At 41.3% G+C, this 23,726-nt stretch overlaps 1 protein-coding gene across 6 annotated transcripts; it reads left to right on the top strand.

Annotated features, from left to right (window-relative positions):
• The first annotated feature begins 3,660 nt into the window (after window positions 1-3,660).
• Window positions 3,661-22,916, top strand: RLIM (ring finger protein, LIM domain interacting). 6 transcript variants are annotated; one of them, XM_049827640.1, is made up of 5 exons: window positions 3,661-3,826; window positions 11,696-11,819; window positions 14,508-14,696; window positions 15,550-15,633; window positions 16,466-22,916. In XM_049827640.1, the coding sequence occupies exons 3-5, from the start codon at window positions 14,528-14,530 to the stop codon at window positions 17,998-18,000; spliced, it is 1,788 nt and encodes a 595-aa protein (XP_049683597.1). In that variant the 5' UTR covers window positions 3,661-3,826; window positions 11,696-11,819; window positions 14,508-14,527; the 3' UTR covers window positions 18,001-22,916. The 6 variants fall into 6 exon arrangements, with proteins under 6 accessions (XP_049683597.1, XP_049683599.1, XP_049683595.1 ...); XM_049827642.1 differs by lacking the exon at window positions 11,696-11,819 and adding an exon at window positions 6,263-6,340; XM_049827639.1 differs by lacking the exon at window positions 3,661-3,826 and adding an exon at window positions 6,387-11,188 and having other exon boundaries at window positions 11,696-11,748.
• The last annotated feature ends 810 nt before the right edge of the window (window positions 22,917-23,726 follow it).

Here is a 23,726-nt window from a genome sequence, read left to right as displayed (position 1 = left end):
GAAGCAGAGGGACTGTCGCCATCGTGGTACAGCAACATAGGCGGAGTACTCAGATGGAGAAAAGAGCAAACTTAGGACTGTTGGGAATTGTTATATTCTTAGGTTTCCTCTCGAGTTTGTTCTGGGCTGGTACATTAGTGTAAATTGGCTTCATTTGCCTGCTCACTACTGGGCTCTGCTGATACTTGGAGTATATAAGGATTTGAGTTTGGTGGGTCCTTTTTTATTTTTTTTCTTCAGGTTTAGAAGCTCCCCAGAGATTCAGATTTTTCTCAGCTCCCTGCTTTTGGATTATTACTTATCTATATTGTGAATAAATTATTTTAATATCTTTTTAGAAGAAAAAACACCAACATTTTTCTCATCTATCACTGCACACCAAATAACCAGCTTTTAAGACCCTGGGGGATTTAAAGCAAATTTATTTACCCTCATTGAAGGAAACGACATTAAACTTACCATGGAAAAGTGTTGTAATTCTCCTTCGCTATACATACCTTAGCAAATTGAAAACACTTAAGTATGAATTATACCATGCTTTTGCTACAGATTTTGGATTTTTTCCCTATACTGCAAAGTTCTGTATGCAAATATATTTTCCCCTACAAGCTCTTTGAAATACACTGCTACACTGATCCTGATTTTTTTCAAAGCTGTTAAGGAGATATGTGTGCACAGGCCATTAATCGCTATTAATGTCAACTGGATACTGAAATCCACTAAGTGGTTTTGAAAAATCAACGCTTATTCTGCACCTGATCGACCCTGTGAGGGCATTTGCAAATAAACACCAAGTCACACCAAGGGAGGTACTTTTCCTTAGCTGTTTGCCCTGGACCTCAGCTACAAGTTTTTACCACTGAAGGCAGGCATGAATCAGCAGAACCCAGCTGCCATCTCTCTACATCGCTGGACGTTTATCTCCCAGCAAACTGGCAAATATCTACCTGAAGAGTCTGAACTCATCCACAGAGGTAAAAAATAACATGTTTTATTCCTCTGTTGCTTGCCATTTGATGATCTTCAAGACTTTTGGTAAAATTAGTCAATTAAAAGTATTTAATTGAGGGGGACAGAAAGAGACAAACAAACAAACAAAATTACTTGTCAGATGCCATAAAATACCGAGAGGCTGTTCTAGGAGCATAAACCATCATCTTATCCCTCTGTTCAAATAGTAGAATATGCTCCACCTCCCATTTGCTCAAAAATTCCTAATATTTTGCTGCTTAGGTTACTGGTGTATAACAAAGCCACTTTTATCCTGCTCTGACCTTGCCTGGAATTCAGAAAAGGTAGGGAGAAAAGACAGGATTCACTCTCATGCATAAATCACTCTGTCGCAGTCACATCGCCTCCTATTTCTTCAGTTCTTTGAGGTCTGCCATTGGAGTGCTCTGATGGACGTCCTGCTGATTTACTAATTGCCAATACTCACACTCAGTGGCTTATCAATTGTCAGCACAAGGCTTTCCATGATAAAGTGGATCAATTATGTGCTGATCATCTGCTCCCTGAATTATTGATGTTTGACAAAGGAATGAATTTTTTGCCTGCTTCAGAAATGTCTGCCAAAAATGAAAGCGTACATACACACTCAGCCACAGGATCTCTCTCGTCAGAGGATACAGTTTCTCCAACTACCGGAATCTATCAGAGGTAGGAGCACTGTCTACATAAAAATCCACTTGTGTGGATCTGGAACAAGGCAACTTTTCCCAATGACAAATATTGTGGTTCACTAGAACTGCAAAATCGCTTTGTGACATTAAATTTACTCTTCCTAATTCTTCTTTTTTTAAAATTTTACTCACATAGTCAAACCACAGCAGTTAGGTCATGGTTTGACCCTATTGTAAATCCAGTTGTAATGCAGGATCTATATTGCAGCAATGATGCAAAGGGCTGATCTGATTTAAAGTCACTCTCCCAACTCCAATTTGCTTTTAAAAACATAACATGTTAACCTTCTGCAAGAAAGTTTTATGCTGGATTAGGTATCACCTCTCCGTCATTCCAACTATATGCCATATTGTCTGTCCTTCTGCAGCTGGAATAAACTTCTGTGGTTTATGTTCTGGTTATTTCAACAAAAATATAGTTTGGAACCTACATCTGCTCCAGATAAAACTGGGACTGCTTCTGCTCTCCATTACTAATGATTTTAGCATCATGGCCTTCAGTTCAGTGAGTTTCTAACCGACTTCCTTTTCTGGTCCCATGCTGTGGCAAGTAACACTGATGAGAAATATGCCCTGTACCTGAGCCCTCCATTCTCTCTAGCATGAACACCATAGCTGCCTTTGAGTCTTTTTTAAAGGGGGGGGTTGGGGGGTGGTGGTAATTTAAACTGTGAATACATAAACCCACCTCATTTACATTAGAGTTTGGGCTTGTATCTTTCTACACATTTAAGTTTCAACCACCTTTAAATGCAACTCACCCCTAAACTTGACAGTAATCTCACTGTTATTGTAACAAACTGCCTAAAGGAGAAACAAAGGTGTCTTGCGGACTTCCTGAAACCCATGTAAATCCTGAGAGACATGGTTTTTTCCCTCTATGTACGCAATCTTGCTTGAAAATGAAGATGACTTCCTTGCAAGTTCTTTGCAAGTTAGCCTTTTCTGGCATTAAAACTGGATCTTTCAAAACATTGTGGGAATCCCTTCTGTTCTCTATGGGAGACAAGTCTGCAGAGGCTTAACCTTTCCCTCTCCTTAAACTAGCACAGATACTCAGTATGGCACAACCCCCTTTGGGTTCAAAACGGAGACTGTAGTTTTTTCTCTCCTAACTATTTATTTTCAGCCACAGTTTCCTTTCCACTGTGTCTCATTGATGCCTGATTCACCTCTCTGCCAGAATGCCACGAGGGAGATGGACCGACCCTGGAGACAGCGCAGCTGTCATTTATAGCTTCAGTGGTGAGAGGGGAAAAACTGCAGAAAAATATAACCTATGAACAGGCCTCACAGAACATGGGAACACCAGTGTTCAACTAATTAAGACTCATACTGGAAAACAGGAATACCTTGGCTTTTATATAGCGTGACAGTTGTCTTTAATACACAACACCTGGTTAGGCAGCAGAGAAAACCTGGTGTGAGAGGAGAAACCCTGACACGGTTAGAGGATGAGGGGAGTGAATGTCCCCACTGCCAGCCACCAGTACTCACTGCCAGTTTTCAACGTGGCTTTTGGAAACGTTGCCCACCATCGGCCTTGAGCGCTGGCACCTCTGCCCGGCACACACCGTGAGGTGACATTAAGGGGCCCCCACACTGACAGGCCTAGCTCTCACAGGGACACGGGCCCTACTGCCGCTGCACCCTAACGGCACCACAGCCCGGGCACTGCTGAGCCCCGGGACCCTCCGCCTCCCCCCGGGGACAGCGGGAGGCTGTGAGCCGAGGGGTGGCCGTGAAAGCCGCCGGCAGCCACCTCGCCTCCATGCCAGCCGGCCACAGACCCCCGGCCTCTGCCCCTCTTCAAAATGGCGGCGTCCCCTCGGCGCTGGGGCCGCTCTAGCCGCCCGGTCCTCCACGCTCCTCTCTTCGGGCCGCGCTCCCCCCGTCCCCACCCCGCAGAGGGGGTGGCGGCGCCTGCGCAGAGGCGCCTGCGCCTTCACTTCCGTTTGTCGGCGGCCGCTTCCGGGCCCCCCGTTCCTTGGTAACAATGGAGCAGAAAATGGCCGCCTGAGAGGGGAGGGAGGGAGACGCTGCGGCTGTTTGGGGACGGACGGAGCGAGGCGACCCGGGACCGAGCCCGCTGAGGAGCGGGGAGAGCAGAGGACCGAGAGCTGGGGAGGCGGCGGCGGCGGGCGGTGAGTATCGAGGCGGGAGGCGAACTCTCAAAATGGCCCGAAGAAGGGAGAGGCCCAGGCCCAGGGGAGGCGGCGGCTGCGGCCTCCGCCCGGGCCCGGGGGCGGCCGGGGGACCGCGGGGCCCCTCTGCCCCTGCTCTGGGTCCCCGCCGTGCGGACCGCGGGGTCCCGGGAAGGGCAGGGCGGCTCCTGGCTCCGCGGGGCTCAGGAGGCCGAAGCCGCCCCGCGGCAGAGGCGGAGCGGGGTGCCGTGTTGGAGCTGGGGGCGGTGATGGCGGTCTGCGCGCGGGTGTGCCCGGGGCACTGCCGAGGGATCCTCGGCCCCCGTCTCTCCCCGGATGGGCCGGGCTCTGTCACCCCGGGGACTTTTACCTCTTTCTCCCGGGGCGTGTGGCAGGGCCTCCCGCCGAAGCGGGGCGAACCTGTTCCTTCATTTGGAGCTGGAGGACGGTTTGCGCACCCTACCCCCCCCCCCCCCCCACTACGCCCCCCCCCCACTACTCTCTCCCCATTCTCAAGGAGGGCTGCAGGGCCCCTCACTCTCTAGATTGGGATGGAGGAGGAATTGAAACTAGCCCCTTTTTGGAGGGGTGGAGTGTGGGGGTGAATTACAGCTGCTATCTTGGGCCTCGCCATACTGTTTAGTGCCTACTTAAGGAATCACAGCTCTTCAGGGCCATGTTTTCAGTCTGTTCGTCCCGTGAGTTGAGACAAGAAGCCCTGTTGTGGGAGACGGGCAAGAGGAACTCTCCCCGTGTCTGTTGTAAGGGTCTTGATCAGCCTGTGACTTGTTAAAACCTGTGATGTTTGCTGTTCCTATGCTGTTAGTTTCTCTCCAGTTAATCACATCATCTTTGCTCCGTCACCATCGTTTCCTGTGCAAGTTCTTCCTTCCCTTTTTAATACTGTTTGTTGACGTTTAAGGTTTCTGTTTACTGTGTTTCAAAACCACGGTCAAGTACAGTAGATATATGTATTACTTTACCTTCAGTGATCTGCTTTAATGGAGGAGCAATATCAGATTGTATATAGTAGTATGCATATAGTGTGGTTATTAAGGTTTGTTATGTGTCTTAATTTTAGTTTGTAGTAGAAGGAGCCTGACAAAAGGTTTCACAGCAAAAAATATAGATTTTTTTTTTCATAATAGTTTTGTTTGTTTCATCGTTTTTCAGGAGGATAGAGCCTTTATACAGAGAAGCTTGTAAACAAGAATTCAGACTCAATTGTATCCAATAATACCATCACACATCTGATTTATTTTCCCTGTCCATATTGGCAGCACTGGTTAATTTCAGATTGGAAATCGTTGTCAAAATGCTAAAGAAGCTCTGACACCAATTTGTCCCTGAATTTTAATTGCAGTGACTTGTTCAGTCTTTTTTAAAAAAATAAACAGTTGGCTGCTTCTTGTGCAGTTAATTATCTTAATTGAGAGTCAGGTGCTTAGTTTTGTTGTAGTGGTCAACTACCAGTTAAACTGACTGTATACCCTCTACAGGCTTACCATTTTGGAATTAAAAGAATTATAGATTGAATTATGTCTTGCCTGCTCCTGACAAGGGAAGAACATACCACACATTATAAAATTAAGGGCTTCTTGTTATGTTAGACCACTAAAGCATAACAACTGCAGTGTTCTCTTCATCAGCAATTCTGACTACATAAATGTTTGTCACTGAAATAACCACACCAGCATTTTTCAAGCATGTAGTGGTTGTCATCTGTATCACATTTATTTTCCATATTACTGAATTCATAGACATGGTGTATGGGAAAACAGTGTTACAAGTGTCTGGTCTCTACTACATGTCTTTTTTTTGTGTGTGTGTGCGTGTAGTGGTATTTTTAGGGGAATGGATAATGTGATCCTTAAATGGATATGTTTTCAAAGCACCTATATATTAATATACCTGCTTAGCTTGTTCCTCTTTTTCCTCTGGGAATGTGTCAAAATAAATTTCTTGATCTTAGTAGAATGCTTCTAGTTGCAGTGGAGGTGGTGTACTTTTTTTTTTTACAGCCATAACATAATTTTACAACTTCATATACTTAAGTCTAAAGATTGCATTTAAGTCCAGTTTAATATAGCTTAACATATTACTACTGTTCTGAATTTTTTTGTAGAGAACTCAGTTTCCACGTATTAAAACATTTGAATCCAAACAAGATTATTTGGTATTTATCCAAGTTTTTGTGACTTAATCTCTGTCTTGACGAAAGCTTATCAGCTCTTGCGCTTGCAAAAATTAATCTCGAAGCGATAAAACCAGACGTGAACATCTCCGTCCTCGAGATACTTTTGTGAAGGTCTTGCACATCTCAAAAACCAACAACAATACTTCTAAACAGTCTAGCAGTGTAATAACTTAGGGCTTTTGTGTGGTGAGTAGCGATAGCCAGAAGCATAACAGAGACTCTGTTTTGCTTTTGCACAGGTAGCTGGCTCCAGTTAAGATCATAAGAAACACAGAAGCCTGTGCCTCCTTCAAACTGTTCAGGTTTATATTAACGAGGTACTTGTTAGTAACTTTCTGCTGATGTGCAGTGTTGAAGCTCAGCTTTTTACTCAAGGAGGTCTGCAGAGTTGTACGGTGTCATGAAACCATTTAATGATAATTGAATATGTAGGAAAAGTCAGCATATGTTTTCTCTTAATTTAGTAACTTAAAAATATTTTGCTTGGAGCACTCTTAATTTCAATATGTGAGATATATGTGCATGTAGTCTTGTTAAAATGCTTGAGCTTGCCTGCCTTGGTGTAACATCAGAAAAGGAATTCTAGTCTTACAGATACCTATTTATATTCAAATAAATTTTACTTAATTTTCCACTTCTGTATTTGTTAGGCACTAGACATCAACAGCAACAAAAATCCATGTATCGGAATTTCTGTGTGGGTTGTGGTTGTAGTGATTGTCATTGTTTTATTGGCCTTTTACTTTCAGTAGTAGCTGTATTAGCAGCAGTTTTGTGGAGACAGTGAGATTTGGTGGTAAATTTAAAGACAAGTTTTTCTTTTTAAATTGAAATTCAGGGAGTTCTGATTGGCTTAGTGCTCTCACTAACCAGAAGTTCTGTTTCTTCAGAAATCAAAACGTTACGTGATGGCCATAATGTAGTTTTGTGGGTATGACTTCCTTGGATGTCAATCCTGTTTATACTGCTGTCTTTCAACGTCAACACTGGTGACTTGTGTGCAGCATTACTTCTTCCTTTGAGCTTCAGAGTGGGCCTTCTGCTTGCTGACCTAGCCAGAAGCTCACTTTTGGGGGAAAGGAGCATCGTTTCATGAGACTCCAGTGCTGTAAACTTGTTACACCTTGTATATGCTAAGCTTTCTCTTCTGTGATGTCATCTGAATTTGAGGGCAAAAGAGGTAGTACTATCTTAATTTCATTTTCAACTTGTATGTGAAAAGTGTTGTTTTAGTAAGTACAGATGATAAAATGTGAAGCCCTGGATTTTGGCAGTTCTTACTGCATTTTATTTTCAGAGCTCCATCTTCGTTCCACATGCTCTCAGTATCCTGGAATTGCTAAGCTCTACCCTTTCATATGGAAGATAACATTGGAAAACGGTTTCTTTTTTAACTAGGTCTCTTTGAGTTGGGCATTTTTACAGCAAGATGGCTACGCTGCCTTAGATACTGTAGGACTGTTGGAGACAGCTGGGATTCTGTACCCTGATTTCTTCCTTCACTTTGACTTCTCAGGAGCTGATAGTACATCTAAGAGTGTTTCTCTTCATCTCAACAGTTAGTTCTGTTGAATTTTCTGTAACTGTTCTGCAAAAGTATTAATCTGCTTTCTGTTGTTTAAAATGTATGTTCAGAATGACATCTTGTTTTACAGCCTTTGCTTTGAAACATACCGGGGTAGTGAAATAGCTGAATTGATCTTTAACACTCCTTGTTAAGCTGGCATTTAAATTTTACAGCAGTTTAGACAGAACACTTCATAGAAGACAAAATTTTCTTCCAGCTTTCCAAAAGTGGTACATGTTCCATGATATTTTTTTGAGGCAAAGAGGACATAGGGAGTTCTTGGGTGTTTAAAATTTGTGGTAAGTTTAGTAGAAATCTAGTAAGAGCGTAGATCTGTTCGTCATCAGAGTGTCAACAGAAAGCAAGAATAGCAGGGGGAAAAAAGAGTCTATCCAAAATTCATGATGCAACTTTGAAAACTAGAAAAGGTTGTTACCATTTCTAAGATGTAGATGAGTGAATTGTACCTATGCTATCAAAGCCTTCAATGTGATCACAAGAGGAAACTTGTGAACGTGCACAAGAAAAAAGCAACAACAAAACTTGGCATAATGAAGCTCCATGTGTAATGCAAATAGATAGCTGCTTCATTTCACTGTTTTATGGTATCTTTTTCCTGTAATGATAGGATTCACTGACAGGTTTTGCTTATGCTTTTGAGCTTGCAGACTTGAATGATGAAATATTTAAGATGAAAATGCAGTTTCTGTTATGTCTTATTTTCTGCTAGTTTTGAGAAATTGGATACTGACTGGCATGGAAACTATTTTTTTCAACTTTTAATTCTTCTAGGAAAATCTAGTCATTGGGAGGTGTGGCGGGTCAGGTGAATACTGCACGTGAATTTGGTTCTGTTTGCGCTTAAAGAACCCAGGGTAACAGAACTGCCTGTTCTAGCTGCTGTTCCTGTGTCATTTGAGAAATGGAATTGGAGAGACTGCTGGCTGGGGCTGGTCATGCCAAACGGGATGGTATGTTAGAGCTGCTGAAGTCAGAGTTCATGGAAAGCGCTTTGAACAGACAGCTGTGTTGTACTTCTGCTGTAGAGCTAAAATGTCTTTGAGGTTCAGTGAAAGCAGGGTAGGAAAAAGTAGTTAATCTGTAACAACGCAAACTAGAAAATAAGTATTTCTGGCTTCCACTACCAAATGTCGTCTTTTAGTCAAAGGGTTTGATGACTTCTGCAGACTGGAAGTAAGCAAGGTGCTCTACCAGTTGAAGTACCTAATTAAGATGAGGTTATGAATCATAAATGAGAAATTAGCCTTCTGCTGAGCACATCTATGAAACACTTACTCATATTGCCATCATCTTTTTTGTTTATACAGAGGTATTAATTATGTTGCTGGGACATGAGGTAATTCAGGAAACATTCCTAACATACAGGGCACTGCAAATTCTCATGTAAAGTTGAAATATGGGTAGCACCTAGACGGGGGGAATTATAGAGGAAATCTTTGTTGCACAGCTAGCTCCTGAGCATCTGAGTTGTTTTTGCAGTTTAATTCAGTTCCTTTCTCCTGCTAAAATTTGAGACTTGCCCCATAACTTTAAGGTATTGCTTTTTCATTTGACTCTGCAAATGAATGATTTCTGAGTTTGTCAAATCTGCTAAGTTTTACCTAGTTTAATGAGAGTTCTTATGTTTTACGTATACTTTTTTTTAAATTTAAAAAATGGGGAATGCAGGTTAAGGTAGTGTCTTGGTATTCAATACAGATAACTAATGTCAGGAAATATTACACGTTTTTGAAAGAAGAAGAGCTAGTGATTTATCACGGTGCCTTATAGTCCCTTAGTACTTTTCGGGTAAGAGTTCTGTAGTCCATAAGTGCTAAGCATTATGGAGATACACAGTGTTACTGTTCAAGGTAAATGGACTACACAAGTATTTTATCACTGCTTGCTGTCCCACTAGATTGTTTTTAAGCAGTAAATTCCTGACTGATGGGATTTAGTTTACATACGACTTGGCATAAAGGAAAATATAAAATATTTCTTGCATTGTGAGAATGATAACATTGTACTATTGAAAGAACATCTAGTACTCCTAAATTGTTCCTATCCAAAAGAGCATAATATTACTTTCTCTTGAATAAAAGAATGTAACAAACAATACCTTTTGTGGGCTTGCTGTTTTTGCTCCTGCAGTCTCTAGCAGCAGTGGAGAGACAGCTAGTCATTTGTGCTCTGAAATCTCTGAGATTGTTGAAGTGTAACTGCAGGGAAGGTACTTTGCTGACTTGTGGAAGGATGGGAACGCCAATTAAGAATCCACTGTAGTTAATGTGTTTGGATATTCAGCTGCTGAAGAATATTTTCCATAATTTCTTTTCTCTTTTTTTAAAGGAGAAAATTGTATTCTAGCTATGATTCTGTTGTTTTGTGCAACCTTTAGGTGATTCCCCCCACCCTGTTTTCTCATAAAGAGATTTTCATTGCTGGATATCTCGGCTGAAGTTGGCAATAATCAAGAGATCTGAACTTCCTGTTCATAGATGTGACCTTCCCCACCCTTTGACAACTCAGTGCTGACAGGGGAGGACACTGAAGAAGAAAATTCTGGACCTTTTGATTTGGATAAGAACAAACTCTTTGAGTTGAACTAAACCACTGGAAGAAAGAGAAACAGAGTTGAAGCATACCTGCTTATTAGGCAATCAAATGTTGGTTATTTTGTTGTAACTTAATAGTATACCTGTTGGTTTTCCCTTGTCAGGTTTCCCCATGTTATACCTGTTGGTTTTCCCTTGTCAGGTTTCCCCATGTTACTGTAGTCAGCTTCCTTCAGCCATTATTAATCTTCTGCAGTGTATGACCTGAGAGCAGAATCCTGAATGACGGACAGGTTTTCAGGTTATTTCTGCAACACTCTACCACTCTGAAATAGGAGCGAGGTAACATAGTAACTGCCACCATGGTGTGCTGCTTTTGGCTGGGATAGAGTTAATTTTCTTCATAGTAGCTAGTATGGGGCTGTGTTTTGGATTTGTGCTGAAAACAGTGTTGATAATGCAGAGATGTTTTAGTTATTGCTGAGCAGTGCTTACGCAGAGCCAAGGCCTTTTCTGCTCCTCACCCCACCAAGCGAGGAGGCGGGGGGGGGGGGGAGGCGCACAAGAAGTTGGGGATGACGACACAGCTGGGACAGCTGACCCCCGACTGATCAAGGGGATGTTCCATGCCACATGATGTCATGCTCAGGGTATAAAGCTGAGGGAAGAAGGACGAAGGGGCAGATGTTCGGAGAGAGAACGTTTTGTCTTCTCAAGTAACCGTTAGGTGTGGTGGAGCCCTGCTTTCCTGGAGATGACTGAACCCCTGCCTGCCGATGGGAAGTGGTGAATGAATACCTTGTTTTGCTTTGCTGGTGCATGCAGCTTTTGCTTTACCTGTTAAACTGTCTTTATCTCAACGCATGAGTTTTCTCGCTTTTACCCTTCTGGTTCTCTCCCCCATGCCAACCTGGGGGGAGTGAGCAAACAGCTGTGTGGTGCTTAGTTGCTGGCTGGGGTTAAACCCACGCGTGGAAGTCCTGTTGTACAGCCTGACGGGACCTATGAAGTCGTGCTGAGGCAGTAGTAGCCTAAATATTCTAGTAAGTTCAGTCTGGTAACAGTGCTCTGCAATGGTGTGGGAGGTGAAGCTTAAAATGGGTGATGTGGACAATGAGCTGAGTGGACAGTGAAGAGATAGAAAGTAACGTAAGCCTTGGGGTAGAAATCCTATTTTCCATTTACTGGTTATAATATCAGAGCTCTAGTTTGAAGAGTATTGTCCCATTTGCTGTCAAGAGTAAAGTAGGGAGAATGTGTTGATGTGCATTTATGTGTTTCTTTGCCATCTGTATTTCCATCAATGTAAACATCCCATATAGGTATATAGCATTTCTAGGACATTGAAGCTAAACAGCGTGAAACTGGCGTACAGTGGTCTAGTGTAATCTGTTACAGTAGCTTGCAATTGGAAAATACAGCCAAGTTTGTCACTGGTAGAAATAGCCCTAATGTAAATTAAATTCTTAATTCAAGATCCCACCTCTGAGGCTTTTTTCTTAGCAATAGCATCTTTTCAGTCTTGACCAATAGCTGATTTTATGGTTTAGGAGGGAAGATATGAGATGACGGAGGAGAAAAGAGGAGCAAAACCTGGAAATAAGTAAGACTGACTTTGACTTATTCTGAGCATTTCCTAAAGGATCACCTACTGAAGTATCCATCAACCTGTTGGTAAAGAAGAGATTATGCAGTCTGTCTCCCTGCTCCCTCCCCCCCCCCCCCCCCCCCCAACTTGTTCTGACTCTCCCTTTTTCCCTGACCAAGAACTATGCCCCTTCATCTTCTGAAATGGAATGGGCAAATGTTGAATCAAACAGGCATTTTATAGCTAAGGTGCCTACAAGCACTGGAATTTGCAGTTAAAAGGAAAATTTCAAAGCATAAGCAGTAAACAAATGTCATGCTTTGTGTGCATAGTGTGGTCTCCTTTTTTTAAAAGCTGTTGTAGAATTAGTCTAATGCTTACAGATATGTTAATATTGGCATTTTTATGAAGACATTCTATGTGTTTTAAAGTCAGTAAATACCAATCTGGCAGTCATTTTGGGGAAAATATTTTACAAAATTTTGTGCTGCTCCTGTCCCTTAGCATCTTACTACATTCCCTTATTTTGTTAATCTTATTGTCAACTTTGTTTCATTGTTGTCCTAAAAAAGGGAGTGCTGGTTAGAGTTTTGGTGTGTATCCCCAGAGAACTAATGCATCTTTCCAGGTTTTATTTTGGATGCAAGTCTCTCGTTCTACTTTATTCAGATGTTTCTTTTAAAAGTAGCTGTCATTGTATTTCTTGTATCTTCTCTAGAATGAATATGTATTTAAGTGAAGTTACTTGGAGTCATAATTCTGCTACAGAAAGCTTGTAAAAAAGTTGTTTGAGTTTCAAGCAAGCTATGTTGTCATTAGAAATATGTGTCCAAGATTTGAAGGACATACATACAGATTTTGTAACTGAGCCCAGTCACAGTTGAACATACCTGCTGCAACCATTGTGCAACTTTCACTGTGAATGGGTTCATTTATCGGTGTATTTGACAGCACGTCACATGCAGGCTTCAGACGGGCCATGAAGTCTCTAGATTGCACCAGAGATTTAGCAATGCAGAGAATGCTGATAGGCTTCCATTTGAGAAGGTAGTAACCTTAGTGATTGCTGCTGCTTACTGATAAATAGGTGAAAAATAAGCCTAATTTCTTTGGTAAAGTGGCAGAAATTCACAGAACCAAATAATACCAGTAGCCTTGCATACTGCATTACTGAATGGCAGCAAGTCATTTGTGCCTTAATATGACTAACTTAAAAACGAGTTCTACTGCGTCAGAATTCAAGACAAAGAGGGTTGGAGTAGCTATTTTATAATTTGCAAGTCTGCAGTAATGGGATGTCCTATCCTGTGGAGTTTTTCTGCTGTTACACACTGAGGTTGTCAGCGCACTTTAATTTTCACAATAGCAGCTGAAATAAACTACCGCTGGAGATCATGCAGTGCTGCTCTTCTGTGGAGAAGCACTAATGTAAACTGTGGGCAGTCTTGACTTGACAGCTGTGCTGACAAACCAAAAAAAGATGCTTTTTGCACTAGACAGATGTCTAAGTGTTGGAAATTTTCCAGCGAGAAGCAGAAAAGCTTTATTCTTCCAGTATTTTCATGTCACATGAAGTATGGTTTAAATGAAAGGAATGTTTTCTGATGGGGAATGTTATTGCAGAGCTTTTTAGCATGCAGAGGATTAGCTTGCTAATCACCTCTAAGTAACTAGATTCTACCAGTTGTACAGGAAAATTCTTGATGTTGTGAATAGCAAGGCGTAGTGATTAAGGAAACTAGTTATTATTTTAACTTCATTTGATATATTTGCATGGCACAACTGGTGCCAGAATGTCTTCTGCATTTGCATGTATTTTATTATAATATTTATCAGATATGGACATGGCATTCATCGATAATTTTTTTGAGACACACATTGTCAAGGATTGCACCCAAATGAAAAACTATGAGGAGAAGATTGTTTTTAAAAATATGTGATATAGAAGACAGCTCTTTATAGCAGAAGTTATGCCTGGTATACACAGTGGAGTTTTGTCCAGGAAATTTTAGTCATCAACATCAGTAATTCGGTAAATGCTGAAACTTGCCAGCAAATTCTTCTCTTGACATAAAACTATAAAGTTGATTTTACAAACCCTTTTCCTGTTCTGAGGAAATGAATAGCTGGGGGTTTTTTTTGCACACGTAGTGCTCCATAGCATCTTCACTCTTCTATATTTGAATTCTTCATAACCCCTTCATTCTGTTAAAATTCACTTGGATGGTGAAGAGGGTGTTTCTTGTAGTAGGCAGGCAGAAGTGATAAACATGTAATCCCATGCTCTTTTAGAGAGCATGATCAAGGATGGCTTATGCCTTGTACTACACTGCTGTATGGCACTGTAAGTCATGCTTTGTGAGGCAGTGCAGTATTAGGAATATTTTATGCTAAAAACCAGATAGTCATGGACATCTAGTCAACTATGTGAATGTAAAGATGGGCTAAGGGTTATGGCTGATGATATTCATGTGTTCGTACTTGCTGCTTTATTGAGTATTTGATAATGATGGCCATAGATTTCGTTTGAACTTCTTGAAGAGGTTTGTGCTTTGAGAATGATTTCACTTTTGATCCCTGTGATTATGCACCTCATCTTAACTGAAGCTTCATTAGCAAACTACTTCCCTGCTAGCCCACAAACTCTCCACCCCCCCCTCACACCCCCCTCCAGTTTAAGGATAACAATGAAGAATGTAGTACAGGTTAAACATGCCTAAATTTCATGCCATATTTCACTATGCTGGATGAAGGGTTTGTTTTCTCCTTTTTAGGTACTCTCCCACTCATCAAGATGGAAAGCTCAGATTCTAGTGATAAAGGAAATATTGATCAATCAGAAGCACAACGTCAGAGTCAGCTAGATCGATTAGATCGAGAAGAAGCTTTCTACCAGTTTGTAAACAACCTGAGTGAAGAGGACTACAGGCTTATGAGAGATAACAATTTGCTAGGAACACCAGGTAGGTAATGTTTGGGTATGTACATCATACTAGAATTGCTTGTAGGTGATTTGTGTCATTTTCTGTTCTCCTGAAACTGTTTCATCCATTTAGTTTGTGTGCTGCAGTTGTGTTCCATGGTAGGAAGTAGCTTCTTGCTAAATTGTGCGTACTTAAATTTGACCAGTCCCCTGACTAGTGGAGAGGTAGTTAGGATGAGGTGGATTCATCAGATACCAAAGTCTAGTGCCTACACAACTTGGTGGCAACACCCAGAGTTGACCCTGTTCCAGTTATGGACCCTTAGACCTTTTTGATCAAAAAGTAATCTCCCTTAAGCTTCTGTGTGAAAATTTTGTGCTGGTGAGGTTAAGAGTTTGTAACTAGGGTAAGTAGTCTGGTGCGAGATTCTGCATGGGCATTTTTATGTCAGGTTTCAATTGACTTATTACTTTAAATTGACACTTTAAAGGATGATACCTAATTCAAACCAGTTCTAATTTAAAACATGACTTTAATATAAACCTTTTTTCATGCTTGTGAAGGTGTTACCTTGAATATGTTACTCTAGACAGCCATTTAATTGGTGTAGGATGACAAAAATTGCTGATAAGTTGTAGAGGTTACAGAACAAGAAAGCCCATCTGCCTTGAATACATTGAAACTGTTGGATCTTTCAGCTTCAGGAAAACTTAGAATGGTGCTGAAGTATCTGAACCTCCCTTTAGCAACCTGTTTGGCAGTCTTGTTATGGCAGGATTTAATTAGAAAAAAAAGACAAGCAGTGGCTTATACCTTCTTTAGAAGCTTTTGATAATGCTTGCCATACATATGATTTGGAAATATTTTTGGAAAATTTTGCTTATTTTCTAAGGTGAAATTACTGAAGAAGAGTTGCTGAGAAGGCTACACCAAGTTAAAGAAGGTCCGCCACAGCAAAACAGTGATGAGAATAGAGGTATATACAGTATTTGTGAAAACTCTTAACTTTAGCACCCCATACGGACCTTAACTTGAGTGCAGGAGTGGAACAAAGTTAAGCCTAGGCAGGTGCAAGGTGAGCTTTGCTTCAAAACTAAGTGAGCGTTATATCTGCTGCAGAGGTCAGTTTGGGACAGATTTCACTCATAATGCATCTGTTATTTGCATCAAGATAAATTTTCATTTAGGGTTTTCTTGGTTTTTGTTTTTTTTTAATTGAAGATTGCCTTCCTGTCTGCTCCCTTCTGGGATGCTTTTTGGCAATCCTTCTTTTTTTATTCACTGTTCTTCCCTTCTGAAGATGCTGTATTGCTTTCATTATCACCCTTCCATAGAGATTGGTGGAGAATGCTTGGAGCTTACCACTAGGGTTAATTCTTTAGTGAGACAGATTTGCTATAAAGCTATTCTTCAAGCGAAGGGTCAGGACAAACTTAGTTCTCTATTTAGCAGTCGATAGATCACTTAATTGTTTGGAAAGGAAAACACAGAATATTGATGTGTTATGACACCTGAAATGTGACTTTCCATTTACTTACAATAAACAACCTGTGCTATTTTGATGACTTGTTTTCTATGTGATGGCTGCAGCCTATCTGTACATCTTAGAAAAATGTCCACTCCTGCTCCCTTGAAAGAGCTCTGGTAGATACGAGTTGTGATGCTATGTGTGAAACCACAATAGTACTTGATAGGATTAAGCACTTCTAAATTGTCACTTGTTAAACTAAGCAATTATGTTCTTGGAAAAGATCACTCCAAAATTAGCTCAGTACTCTAATTTTGGTAGTTCCCTGTCTTTTTCGCAGGTGCAGAGTCCGCAGAAGATGTTTCAAATGGAGATTCTATAATAGACTGGCTTAATTCAGTCCGACAGACTGGAAATACAACACGAAGTGGGCAACGAGGAAATCAGTCTTGGAGAGCAGTGAGCCGGACTAACCCAAATAGTGGTGACTTCAGGTTCAGTTTGGAAATAAATGTCAACCGTAATAATGGGAACACAAATCCAGAAACTGAGAATGAGCCATCTGTAGAGCCTTCCAGTGGGGAGGATTTGGAGAACAGCCAAAGTGACTCTGAAATTCCAAGGTCTGAATCACCATCTGTAAGGCAGCCTGGATCAGAAAGGAGCACTTCGGAGGAGCTAACAGCTGAGGAAGCTTCCCCTCCTAGAGGGCAGAGGAGAGCGAGAAGTAGGAGTCCAGAACAGCGGAGAACACGGGCTAGGACTGATAGAAGTAGGTCACCTATTAATCCAGTGAGTGAGACTCCTCGCAGGTCTCATCTCAATACATCATCTCAAACACTTGACCACTCCTCAGTGAATGAAGCTGAGGGAAGTTCTAGAACTAGGCAGCATGTGACATTAAGGCAGCATACAGTGGGGACTGAGATGCCAAGTGAAAATGCAGTTCTGTTTTCGACCCCTGAAGCAAGACCTGTTCCTCAAGCAGCAGGTTCTTCAGAAACTAACGGCACCAGTGAGTCCGCAACTCCTGGGCAGAGGCCTCCTACCATAGTACTTGATCTTCAGGTGAGAAGAGTTCGTCCAGGGGAATATCGGCAAAGAGACAGCATAGCCAACAGAACTCGGTCCAGGTCCCAGACACCTAACAACACAGTCACTTACGAAAGTGAACGGGGAGGGTTTAGGCGCACGTTTTCACGTTCAGAACGGGCTGGAGTGAGAACTTACGTCAGTACCATTAGGATTCCTATCCGTAGGATCTTAAACACAGGCTTGAGTGAGACTACATCAGTTGCTATTCAGACTATGCTAAGGCAGATAATGACAGGCTTTGGAGAGCTGAGTTACTTTATGTATAGTGATAGTGATGCAGATCCTAGTGGCCCAACTCCAAATCAGAACGTGGATGCTTCTGAGCCACAGAATGGAGGTGGTGGTACTTCAAGCAATGAAAGTACAGATGCTAGCTCAGGGGAGGTGTATGAAGGTGGTAATGAAGGTGGTTCAACATCTGGTGCCAGACGGGAAGGTCGGAATACGAGGGGATCGGTCACATTTGAAGAAAGTGGTTCTCTACCATTCCTTAGCCTAGCACAATTTTTCCTGCTAAATGAAGATGATGATGACCAACCAAGAGGACTCACCAAAGAACAAATTGACAACCTAGCAATGAGGAATTTTGGTGAGAGCGATGCTCTGAAAACCTGTAGTGTGTGTATTACAGAGTACACAGAAGGCAACAAGCTCCGTAAATTGCCTTGTTCGCACGAGTATCATGTCCACTGCATTGATCGCTGGTTATCAGAAAATTCCACTTGTCCTATTTGTCGCAGAGCAGTCTTAGCTTCTGGTAACAGAGAGAGTGTTGTCTAAATGAGATCTGAATTTATGGCCAAGCAGCTAGTGTGATAGTGATGGGCAAAGAAGTCACTTCCTTTATGGCCACTTTTTGAGTGGTACCTCAATGTATAGTAATGACTTGGAGTGAATATTCCCTCATGAAAGCATTTTCTCTGAATTCAAGCTTTTAAAATCGGGAAATTTCTTTAATTAGGGCTTTCAAGATGTAGTCAGTTTGGGTGTTAAATTTCACTTGTCCAAAGACATCTACCCACTTAAAAATATTTTTTTCTTTGTGAAGCATATTAAGTTCTTTCCCCCACCCAGCCCTTGCCATTCCAGTCCAATAACCATTTTGTTCTCAAGATTGTGCTTATGAGGAGTTCTTTGAGAAGTCATCCCAGCTAAATGTACATGAGTCGTAGAGGAATTTTTGCAAGAAATCCAACTATCTGAAAAAATACGAACTTAATTGCACACTTGAACATACTTTTAATTTTCATCCTGGGTTAATATTGGACATGTCTCTGTAAATAACACTAATGTTAGCCCTTTCCCCATCACTATGGCACGCTGTAGGATGAGCTGTTAGCTTAAATGGGATATTTATCTTGTTGTGGAAATATAAGAATTGCCTATGCTTGTTTAAATAAAAAAAAAAATCTGTTTTAAAATTGTAAAGCTTTTTTGTAGAAGCTCAGTACTTTTCCAATGCACTGTTGTACTAACGCATTAAGAATTAAAATTGTACCATGCTTAGAAATCAAGAATGCTTTTCATACAAAACCCACCACACAGAAAGCAAACTAAATACGAGAGCTGCTTTTGTAACTGTGTACCTGTCAAGAGCAGTGCATATCTGTACTATTTATGTGAACAGCTACTGTAATATAAAAACAGTTGAATTAGACATCTTAATTGCATTAAAAAAATGGAAATTAAATGTTATAATTGCAGTGTTTTGGCTCAGTAATGCCACCAAAAGAGATGATAAAAATTAGAAACTGTTCTAATGGCTGGTTATTTCTTGGTGTGGTTGCTAATATGTAATAATACAAAGCGGTATGTACCAGTTCATTCAGTGAGGTTTTATGCCCAATTTTTCTATCAATTTTTACTTTCAATTTTTGAGGCAACTCTGTGAAACTATTACTATTCAGCAGATAAGTATTGACAAGTGTTTTGTTTTTCTTCCCTACCAGCTTCAGCTATATTAGTAACCTCTGGATCTGTTGAGTGAACTTGCTGATATATCCAGTGTTGGTAGCCTGTGACTGAAGTGCCGCAGAAAAATAACTTAAGTATTAACCGGGTAACAGATTATGAGAGTGTTAGGTTAAATTTAAAATTATAATTGATTATACACTTAAATGTGTAGCCAATTCTAAGAATAATGTTAAGAAAACCCCAACAAACTCTTTGTACTCCTATTGGACAGATTAAAATGAGTTGAATTTACTTCTAAAATTATGTGCGTGGCATATTAAAGTTGAGAATTGGAGAATGTAGCTCAACTCTTATCAGTTTCAGGGGAAGACATCCCTCCCCCTCAATGACCTGTTCTTTGTTTTATTCTCTGATTATTTTTTTTTTCTCCTAGCTTACATGTGCAACAGGGAAAGCAATATTTATTTGAACTCCGGGGCAGTAGTTATGAAGGGATATGAACTGCTCTTGCTGACTATATGGGCAATGTTGCTTGTTCCTCAGATGACAAAACCAAAGCTGGCCTATCTCTTTCTCCTAATTAAAACACATTTTTGGTGTTTTATAGTGGTGGTTGCATAAACTATAGTCTCTGCTCTAAGCCATTTTAACATCTCATCAGCTAGTTAAGGATTCCACAATGTCCCAAAATTCCAGTTTTTTTCTACATGTGCGTTTTGTGGCATTTGGTTCAGTGGGAAACCCTGACTGGCTATTGAGCTCGCTTTCCTCTTGGTGGGACGCACCATTGTGGCAGAGGGAATACCTGTATTCTTTCTCAACAGAAGAGTAAATAAGCTCATGTTTTTAAATTGTTCCCTCTGACATGCATCACTGTAAAATTGGAAGTTAGCTATTAATTTCAGGTGCTGGACTCTCTATGCCAAAATTTCCTCAGCAAAAATGATACTTCCGAATTTCTTCCAGTAGCATTCACATAGCAAATACATACTATCAGTTGCAGTTTCCAGGAGCTTTACTGACTTACTGGAGCGTAGAATTAGAAGGAAAAAAACCCTCTCTACGTGAGTACCATGTTAGATTTCAAAAGTCTGATGTATATCTCTGAGGACTAAAGCTGGTGACCAGAAAGAAAGGAGCCCACTAGTGCTGATTAATGTGAAGCACGGCCATGATACGTGTCATTCAACATAGCTTTCTTTTAATGTTCTGAGTTTCCAGTAACTGTTCATATTAGTAGAATCAACTTTACAGTTTTGTTATAGCTTAATAGTGGCATGCCTTAACATTTTGTCTTTCTGTAACAATAGCAACTAATAAAATGTTGGAGGTTTCCCAAATGGTACCAAGAACAAATAATTTAACATCAGTTCAGGGGACCTTGAATGTTCTCAATGTTTTATATGCCTTTCCTGACGCTGAGCGTGCTAAAGGTGCTGGGGACTTGTTGTCTGACATCTGGAGGAGTTGGCAGAAATTAAATTGCTGGTACAGCAAAGACCTCTTTATGTAGCTGAGTCATCTGTCAGCCTCTGTGGTAATTCAATTTCTATTCTTTTGTAGTTAGATCGGGGTTAGGAAAAGCCAATATTAACACTTAAGTTGCTAACAAAATATGAAAGACACTTATTTTAAGAAGGTTCACAGTCTAATTTACAGTTTATGAATCATTTTGGTATTGAGCATTTGCACTTACTGCTTCCCTCAGTTTATGCTTTCTTGGTATTGCAGGATGTATTACACTTCGTACTACACTTAACTCATGCTTGTAGCCATATGAAGGGTTAAAATGGCTAGTTTTGTCCTTTTCCAAGGCCTGCTAGTGCGGAAATGCTGAGTCTGAAGAGGCCGAGACAGCCTTGTTGCATCAGCTGCCTGGTTCACAGTGCCACCGTGTGGGAGCCTCTCCACCTTCCTTCAGAGCCCGGAGAAGTCTAGGTCTCCTTGCTTGGAGCAGCGTGGGTTCTTTTGCATTGAAAGCTCTTGCTTTATTTTTGAAGGAGGTTCCTTGTTATCGCTTGCCTCAGTAGTTATCGTGGTGGTTTTTTCAAACTGCAAACCATCCAAGCTCCTGCTGTGAATATCTTAACCTGGTGTGTGAGCTTAATTCCTTTCTGGCAGGACAGACCTGTACCCACAGGACCTCCATACACAGCAATTCAAGCAGTCGCAAGGCCAAAACTTAGAAGAACGCGCAGTATTTTTTTGTTTAAGAGTGTGTTTGATAGTTGAACTCAGATTGTGAACCTATACAGCGTTGTGGGTGCTTACTTAATTTTTTTTTAGTTGGGGGCTTTATCCATTAAACGACTGTGAAGAGTTATTCCTGGGGTTTGTTAGATTTCACTTTCACGTGCACTTTTTTATTTCTTCAAACAAGATGGGTTTTTGCAAAGAACTTGTAGGCAGTTAATTGACTCATTTTAAAAATTATTTGATTAGTGTAGGTACTGCATGCATAGAAATTACTCATTAAAAGTTTAAAGACATTTTGTAAGAGGTATTGATGTGCAAGCACAGCAGCTGCACTGACATGATACCGTACCAGTTTTGAAGGAGCCCTAATTGTCCATTGTGTCAACTTAACAAACGAATGGATTTCCCACCAAAGTTGGCACAATGGACCATATAATGACTGTCATTCCAGTTTCCTGTCACTTGTCTGGATTATGCAAATGTAGAGAGTCCAAAGGACACTTGCCCTGGTATATCTGCAGTCGATGTTAATCTTGAAATGGTTGCCTACGCAAAGAGGAGGTTCCCAGTAGTCTCGTAATAATGAGTGTCTAATATGAAGGTGAGAAAAGAAGCGCAGTTAAGGCTGACCATTGGTCTCTGACTTTCAGCAGTGCGATGCGGGGTTTTCTGAATCTCCCAGTGTGATCTTCACCGTCACACTGCAATACAAAGCTTCATCCTGTCGGCTTAGCCGCAGCCTTATTTTTAGTTTGGGATGCTTTTCATTAACGTGTACATTCGTGTAACTGTCTGACGTCTCGGTTTTCTCACCGGTCATCCTTGCTCCTACTGCAGGGGCTCGCATTGCTTGAGTAAGGGTATGTAAGCAAGTGTGGAGCTGATGAGGTACACGGTCGTTACGGAAATGTCTGCCTGCTCCTCTGCCGTCTTCCAGGAGGAGGTGCTTTGGATGAGGGTTGGCTTGGAGCCACATTAAGGGAATTTATAACATGCAGAAATATTTCCAACCCTTATGTACGCTAGGCTTTTTGTTTGTTTATCCTACTAGGGAGGGAGGAAGGGGGATGAAGAGACAGAATCAATGGTAACTTACCCAAAGTACATACCAGTTGTGCTGTGTTAAAAAAGAAGTTTGCATCTGTTATACCAGGGCTTCCCAACCTCTTTTTCATATGAGGTATCTCTCTTTTTTTTTCTTTTTTCTTTTTTTTTTACTTATGGGGAAACATACCATTGAATTTGCTTTGATTGTTTTATTTGGTTTTGTTCCCTTAAGCTAAAATACCTGAGACTCCTTCCTGAATTTCACTATCTGCTAGTAAGGCTGTTGGTTGGGAAGCCCTGAATTCAACTGAGAATGTAACCGTTTTCTTTCTTTTTTTTTTTCTTTTTTTTTTTTCCCCCTCTTGTACAGTGCTTTACATCTGTTTATACTGGACTTGTTAAATACAAAATGGTACTCTGAGGTCATTGGGCAACAGTTTGACCAGATTTGATAGCTAACATTTAGGAGGAGTTTGTTCCCTATGTAAGATGTCATAATGCAAATTTAAATAGACTCAATAAAATGCATGAAGTGTTCATTTTGTGCTTGATCATCACTCCTTGGGTTTATTCTTCGCACAGTGGGAATGCACTGGAGTAAATGATGGTGGATGTGGTAGGAATTTATTTCCTCCGTACGCCTTTTCCCTTGAGGCTGGGCAGAAAGGAAAAAGCCAGAATGGTATAGCGTTAACTTCTCGGAAGAATTTATTGCTCTTTAGTACATAAAACTGAAGCAATAAATCTCACTACATCCCAGACTTCTGTAAATCTGTCAGTGGATAGTGTGGGATACCAAAGCAGTGTCTGCAAGTTGTCTCAGGTAGCAGCTGTGACTTTTACAGGTGCCCATCAGTACCAGGGTCCAGTGGTCGGGGCTGAGTCTCCCTAGAAATACGCTTTTCAGTGTTCAGCGGCTTTCGTGAGGAGCTCTCACATATGGCTAAAAGCTTCATCCTAAAATTAGTAGCTGATGTACGTGCAAATACTTGAGTGGGAAGGAAATTTTTTAGGGCGTGGGAAGCTATCTTTATTATCAGTGCTTCCCCTCACCTCAACTCCATTCCTCGAGTAGGAAGTGGGAGCCGCTCCCCGAGACGGGTGTGCTGACGTCGAAACAAAAGAAGGGGTAGGAAGGTGACATACAGCTCAAAAACACGCAGCACCCAGTGTTTTGGGTGCCATGGCAGTGGGTGGCAGTATCGCAGCTGGGCTGATGCTTGACACCACCGTGAGTGATGCTCTTGTTGGGTTAGGAGGAAAGTCGTGGGCTTCTCCAGGGATGCACCGAGTCGGGATTCTGCTCCAACTTCACTCTCCGTGGGGAGAGCTCTTGGATAAGGGTGGGG

This window comes from Accipiter gentilis, chromosome 24 (genome assembly GCF_929443795.1).
Source record: "Accipiter gentilis chromosome 24, bAccGen1.1, whole genome shotgun sequence".
NCBI lineage: Eukaryota > Metazoa > Chordata > Aves > Accipitriformes > Accipitridae > Astur > Astur gentilis.
This window is presented reverse-complemented; position numbering and strand designations above follow the sequence as displayed.